This window comes from Salmo trutta, chromosome 1, assembly GCF_901001165.1.
Source record: "Salmo trutta chromosome 1, fSalTru1.1, whole genome shotgun sequence".
Lineage (NCBI taxonomy): Eukaryota > Metazoa > Chordata > Actinopteri > Salmoniformes > Salmonidae > Salmo > Salmo trutta.
Genome location: NC_042957.1, coordinates 67,224,281 through 67,231,472, shown reverse-complemented (window position 1 = coordinate 67,231,472; position 7,192 = coordinate 67,224,281). Strand labels below are relative to the sequence as shown.

The following is a 7,192-nucleotide window of genomic DNA, read 5'->3' as shown; positions in this document are numbered from 1 at the left end:
AGAATTCCCATAGGAGCATAAACCATGACTCAGGAAAGGGTGAAAAGGTCAAGCTTACATTCCTAGAATGGTCCAGCCTGTTAAGCATATTGTCACCCTGTGTATCTGTCACATTTTATTAAAGTCTGGGATCTCTGGTATAACCCAGTGGATTCAGGGAGAGCTCTAACAGTATAAGCCAGTGGATTCAGGGAGAGCTCTAACAGTATAAGCCAGTGGATTCAGGGAGAGCTCTAACAGTATAAGCCAGTGGATTCAGGGAGAGCTCTAACAGTATAAGCCAGTGGATTCAGGGAGAGCTCTAACAGTATAAGCCAGTGGATTCAGGGAGAGCTCTAACAGTATAAGCCAGTGGATTCAGGGAGAGCTCTAACAGTATAAGCCGGTGGACTCAGGGAGAGCTCTAACAGTATAAGCCAGTGGATTCAGGGAGAGCTCTAACAGTATAAGCCAGTGGATTCAGGGAGAGCTCTAACAGTATAAGCCGGTGGATTCAGGGAGAGCTCTAACAGTATAAGCCAGTGGACTCAGGGAGAGCTCTAACAGTATAACCCAGTGGATTCAGGGAGAGCTCTAACAGTATAAGCCAGTGGATTCAGGGAGAGCTCTAACAGTATAAGCCGGTGGATTCAGGGAGAGCTCTAACAGTATAAGCCAGTGGATTCAGGGAGAGCTCTAACAGTATAAGCCAGTGGACTCAGGGAGAGCTCTAACAGTATAAACCGGTGGATTCAGGGAGAGCTCTAACAGTATAAGCCAGTGGATTCAGGGAGAGCTCTAACAGTATAAACCGGTGGATTCAGGGAGAGCTCTAACAGTATAAGCCAGTGGATTCAGGGAGAGCTCTAACAGTATAAGCCAGTGGACTCAGGGAGAGCTCTAACAGTATAAGCCGGTGGATTCAGGGAGAGCTCTAACAGTATAAGCCAGTGGACTCAGGGAGAGCTCTAACAGTATAAACTGGTGGATTCAGGGAGAGCTCTAACAGTATAAGCCAGTGGATTCAGGGAGAGCTCTAACAGTATAAGCCAGTGGATTCAGGGAGAGCTCTAACAGTATAAGCCGGTGGATTCAGGGAGAGCTCTAACAGTATGAGTATAATTCATAGTAAGTTGGCGGTGGATAGAAATGGTGACTCCAAAGACAGAGAAATTGGGTGCTTTGCTATGGATGACGAGATGGAACCAGTGTCATCTGTAGGGCACTCGGCGTATGCAGTCCCACATGGTCCTGTGTGGCTCAGTTGGTAGAGCATGTTGTTTGCAACGCCAGGGTTGTGGGTTTGATTCCCACGGGGGACCAGTACGGGGAAAACATTTAGGAAATGTATGCATTTACTACTGTAAGTTGCTCTGGATAAGAGCGTCTGCTAAATGACTAAAATGTAAAAATGTATGCCACACACAACATCCTATTAAGTTTAAATCAGCATATTTTCTCCATTCAAAGAGGCAGACAAGTGATTTTAGTATTAGAATTTATTGCTTTTTGCAGTACAATATGTTACCTATACTTGCTAGTTATTTTAGTATAATAATGTATTAGAATGTGTTGCAGTTTGCAGTACAATATGATATGGAATCAACCATAGTTGCTAATAACAGTTTTCCAGTATGGAAAAATAGAGATCTCTAGATTATAAGGCCATACAGTAGAAACTATGAAAACACATTTTTGGATTTAAAAGAAGACACTAATTCATGACAATCACAGAAAATGATATTTTTACTATCAAGCCTATCTAAATTGCTACTGAATGTTTATTCACAAAAGTGTATATATAAATTACACCAGTTTATGACCTGACTTTCACATTTTTCATTAAAGAGAAATTATTAATTAAAACAGGAATGTAATCAAATGACAGTAAACCCCCAACCGTAATATTTGTTCATCCACAAAATAAATCCTGAATTAACAGACAGCATTAAAATAATGTCTACAATGCAGTTATCAGTATCCATCTGCAGGTGCATGGAAGTAGGCCTGACGAACAGAGCAAGAAGTAAACTTCCACAAAAAAGAAATAAGTGACTCAGAGAATTACAGTAATGTATGATTCTTCCTCCCATATCACAACTCATGGTTACATGACCAGCCCCAAGGCAGTTAAACACTTTAAAACATAGTGTAATCATGTTCAGGTAACTTCATAATGGATAAGTCCCACAGTCCGTCTTCTGGGCTTCTAGTACAGTGACTTTCTACACTTTCTGTGCTAAAGCCTTTGGATTCTTCCTGGAACCCATCAAGACACCACACCACATGTCCTGGCCACAACCCAGTCTTCACCCTCGGTTTTAAAAGGCTAAGGAGGAACTGGCTACCCATGACTCACCAGTGGGTCTGGACCCACCACCATTTTGGGTCAACACTGCTCCAATTTAGCGGCTCAGTATCACAGCAGGCGCTGGCGACAGCTTGGCTTTGGAGGCGTTCTTGCGCGTGACGGTAGTGCAGCGCGTCAGGATCTCCTGCGCCCTGGGCCTGGGGGGCACCTTGGGGGTGGTGGGGGCCATCTTGAACAGGTTTGGGTCAGATCTTCCGTGGACCATCCTCCCCTCCGACACGCCGCTGTCGGGGTTGAGGCGGTCGGCCACCATGGGCGGCGGTGTGCGGGCGCGCCGGAGACGCTCGTCCATGTCGGCGCGGCTCAGGTTGAGTGACGAGCTGCAGGACGACGAACTGAGGTCGTCACTGAAGCTGAAGTCGCTGCCCTCGCTTCCCATGCTGCCCTCGCTACCCATACTGCCCTCGCTTCCCATGCTGCCCTTGCTGCCGGCGAGGCTGCGCTTGCGTCTATCCACCTCCCCGTCCACCTCCACCATGACAGTAGGCGTTGGAGTGCCCTTGCTGGGGTATGCCAGGGCAGGGGTGGTGACCATCACAGGTGAAGGGCTAGGCCGAGGCACAGATAGAACATTTAAAGAATGAGACTTGAGCTTGTCGGTAGGCTTGAGCTGATTTGGTGTGGAAGGTCGGGAGCCGGGCAGCTGCAGGAGGTTGCCTTGGGAATGATTGCGCTCGTGGGAGTGTCCTGCCAGCGTGTGGTCAGAGCTGGAGCTGTGGACCTGTAGCTGGGCCAGGTTGAGAGCCGCCAGGCGGACACGAGGGTTGTTGTTGGGCTGCAGGTACATGGCAGGAACGTAGCCGGTCTTGCCGTTAGATCTGGCCAGAGAAGAAAGAAGGAATTGGAAACTGACATGAATTTGGATTTCATATCAGAAATGTCAATGTTGTCAAAGCCTTGGGACAATATGTTATCCTAGGTAATGATAGACGACAAGTCTGTGGCCTTTGTACACATTTGTCTGTCTAGCTTTCACTTAAATTGACAAGTCAATGTCTGTGTCCGAAATCTGGCTTGGCAACTACTTACTTAAACTGCATACTGTGTACTAATCTTATTACATACTATTTTTAACGTACTGTTTAGTAAAAAGGTATGCAGTAAGAAACAAATGGAGAATTTGAGATTATAACCCACTGGGCAAAAACTGATTGAATCAGTGTTGTTTCCATGTAATTCCATGTGATGACGTTCAATCAACATGGAAAACTGATTGGATTTGAAAAAAGTCAATGTAAGGGAATTATTGGGTGAATTCACATTAGATGACAAATCAACCAAATGTTAATCAAAACTAGATGTTGAACTGACGCCTGGAAGGTTCTATCTGCATTTTTTGTCAAAATGTAGTTATTGACATATCCTTGTTCTGTTCAATGTTCTCTACCTATATAGTACTCTAAATACCCCAATTCTTGTTGTGAAGTACAAAAGAATACAAGATAAAAATCGCTGTTACTATTCAAATCAATGAGGGCTCGGAACGTTAAAGCCAATTATCAAATGTTATTTTTGCAGATAGAACCTTATTGGGTATTTGGACACAGCCATTGTCAGAGAATCTTTGGATTTGATTCAGTGAAAAGATAACAGCTAAGTAATTCAGTCATGTCAACTTCCAAGGGGAAGCTACCAACTGTTTTCTAATGATAGGGACAGAACACGCTGAGAGGTTGTCTCAAAAGAGCATTGAGCAGACAATGGCTCAGCTATCTCTGGTATTGGGTTCTTCAGAATCAACTAATGATGACTTGTGATGTAGTGAGATAATTACAGCGTTGTTGTTTCCGCATGATATCTGATGGACGGGCACTGATACTCTGCATGCCTGTCTGCACCATGGCTTTCAATTCCCTTTCACTTTCTATTCTCTCAATGCATCTGCTGTCATCTGACCATAGAATTAGTATGAGTTCTAATCATTTTGATTCCATGGTTCCGACAGTCTGGAAGTCATGCTTCTCTTTTACAGCTATAGCTACTGTATTCTTCCTGTTTAGTCAGACAGGTGTTGTTCAGTAACATACCTGATCAGCCACCAGCCATTGTCAGACTTCTGCAGGACTTCCACCACTGAGCCAATGGCCACAGACACCTCGTCTCCATTTGTGGCTTTGTAGCTTCTGACAGCACTGTACAGCACACCTATTTGTGGGCGATTCAGAATGTTAGGATCGGTGCAACATCAATATATGGCAATATACTGTCAGTGGTGGTCCCCACCTTGCAGTACATGCACAGTACAGTATATGTCTTGACGCTGGTGCATCAGCTATATGTGAATGTTTTATATATTTGTTGATGTGAACATTTTTGCAGACAGTACCCCTGATGATCCCCTCCCAGGCTATAGAAAACATAAATACATATGTGTAAGGGATAAGAGATGATGGTCTCTTACTTTCTCCATAGGACCCGTCACTATCGTCCTCCTCATCCCCCTCTACCTTCTCCAGGTATGGAGCAGGGAACCAGGCCATACGCTTGTCCTCATTCTCCACCAGCCACCAGCCTGGGAGCAGAGGGAGAGGGGTTAGACTGGTGATGGACATTTATGATCAGCTCTCTCAAACCCATTACATGTCACAGAATCAATACATTCGTGCAGAGATTAAAAGTGATGCGATTTTACATGTTCATTACAAAGGAAAATACGTGCGCATTATACTTTACAGAAGGCAAATCACAGCAGACGTTCTCTCACCTGCTTTGTCTTTGATGAGCACGTCCAAGTTTTCGTCCACGGCCACTTTGAAAGGCCGGTTCTTGGTGTCTTTGGTCTCATAGGGTGCCATGCACCGGTATGCCTCTGTTACGAACGGCTGCGTAACATTGCCAATGTTGACACTCTTGTCATGTCCAGCGGAATCCTCTGAAGGCATGATCATGATACTGAGGAAGGAAGTCACATTGTAAATGTATGACTATTTATTGTACTGAATTAAATCACCAAAACATAACGGGACACTGGATTTGAAGTCGATCCATATGTGCGTAATACTGTGCGTAATGCTCAGGACACAGTGGTATTCCCTAAGCAATGTGCGTAATTCTCACTATAATCTACCTATTCTTGGCGAACTCTGGCTGTAGATCTTGGTCCTTGGGGTGGAAGTACCGGATGAGTTCAGGACACTGTGAGACGCGCGGGTCACAGCTGAGGAGCTCGCTGCAGTATTTCTCCAAAAACTTGAGCTGGACCACCGACTTGTTTGGACCATTATTCTTTGTGTTTATCTTCATCCTCCAGTCTGATGAAGGAATATACAACGATTATTAATGACTTATTAGTTAATAAAGGATACACATGATAGACATCAACCGGAAATGTGATATTAAAAGTAAAACATAGGCCTACCTCGAAATCTAGGAATAATTCTGTCCGATTTTTTAAGTGGGTTCGCAGGTGGGAATTTCTTCTTCATTTGTTCCTGTTTTGGATAAATATTTTGGCATAAGTAAGAAAAGCATGGCACATATTATATTTTGCATTTATGTAGCCTACATTAGATCAGACAATTTGAATTGTAGTTGATGATGTAACTTACATTAAGTGTCTTGAAGTCCTTGAAGGTTCTGTAAACAATGATGTCATTCTGATCTGACCAAAGCACCGATGTCATGTACATCTGGACATTGGAAAAAAGTTATAAATATCAATTCAATCTTTGGTATAAATCATTTCTGCCAAATTCAAAAAATATATGTTTTAGTAAATTGGACTCACAAAATACAGCAAACAAGAATCAACAATTTTCGGGAAATTATTAATTAACAGGCATAAAAAATAGTTGTACATCTCATGCAGAAATCTGGAGAAATATCCCATAACCACAGCAGTATTATTACATGCATCAAGTATCCATACTTTGCTTTTCTCCTTGTGCATCACTCCAATCAGTCGGACATTAACCGGATACCGTTGCTCCTCCATGTTAGTCAGTATAAAGCCTAGATGCGTAAAGTCCTATGGAGATGGAACTAACTGACTGGATCTCAAATGGTCAACAGGTAAATATCTCTCTCCGAGTAAGAAGGCGTGGCGGTAGAGGCACGTAAGCAAACAAATAGGAGGACAATATTTGCGTCACGTGAGCAGCTCCGGCTGTAGTGGCGCAAGTGTGGGAAGTACACTGTTGCAACCGATGTATCATCATTTCATTTTTTTTTTTTTTTACATTTTAGTCATTTAGCAGACGCTCTTATCCAGAGCGACTTACAGTAGTGAATGCATACATTTCATACATTTCTTCTCCGTACTGGTATTTCAGTGGCGACCCATCATTCAGGGCAGGTAGGGGCAGACCCTGTGTCGAGCCCCATCTGTTAAGCTAAAAAAATAAGATGTTGTTGCCTGAGTTACATATTAATACCAAAATAACATGCACCAGTTTGCAAACAAATAAAATAATAATTGAGTTAATAAAGCCACATAATAAAACCACATGGGGCGTCTTCCCTGTGGCTCAGTTAGTAGAGCATGGTGTGTGCAATGCCAGGGTTGTGGGTTTGATTCCCACGGGGGCCAGTTTAAAAAAATAAAAAATAAATGCATGAAATGTATGCATTCACTAGTGTAAGTCGCTCTGGATAAGAGCGTATGTAAAATGTTAGAGTTTTGGACTAGTAACCGAAAGGTTGCAAGTTCAAATCCCTGAGCTGACAAGGTACAAAATCTGTTGTTCTGCCCCTGAACAAGGCAGTTAACCCACTGTTTCTAGGCTGTCATTGAAAATAAGAATTTGTTCTTAACTGACTTGCCTAGTTAAATAAATACAAACATGGTCTCTTTTTTGCTTTCTTGAGTAAGGCAGCTCCAAAATGCAGGTGTTTCAGCCTTGC

The 7,192-nt window shown here is 43.2% G+C and overlaps 1 protein-coding gene across 1 annotated transcript; it reads right to left on the bottom strand.

The window, feature by feature from the left end:
- Nucleotides 1-1,463: 1,463 nt before the first annotated feature.
- Nucleotides 1,464-6,361, bottom strand: LOC115205825 (NADPH oxidase organizer 1). Its single transcript, XM_029772170.1, has 8 exons — nucleotides 6,219-6,361; nucleotides 5,899-5,979; nucleotides 5,709-5,781; nucleotides 5,418-5,601; nucleotides 5,055-5,242; nucleotides 4,752-4,862; nucleotides 4,378-4,495; nucleotides 1,464-3,168 (listed from the first exon to the last, which is right to left on the bottom strand). Exons 1-8 carry the CDS (start codon nucleotides 6,282-6,284, stop codon nucleotides 2,385-2,387), a joined length of 1,605 nt encoding a protein of 534 aa, XP_029628030.1. The 5' UTR covers nucleotides 6,285-6,361; the 3' UTR covers nucleotides 1,464-2,384.
- Nucleotides 6,362-7,192: the final 831 nt, after the last annotated feature.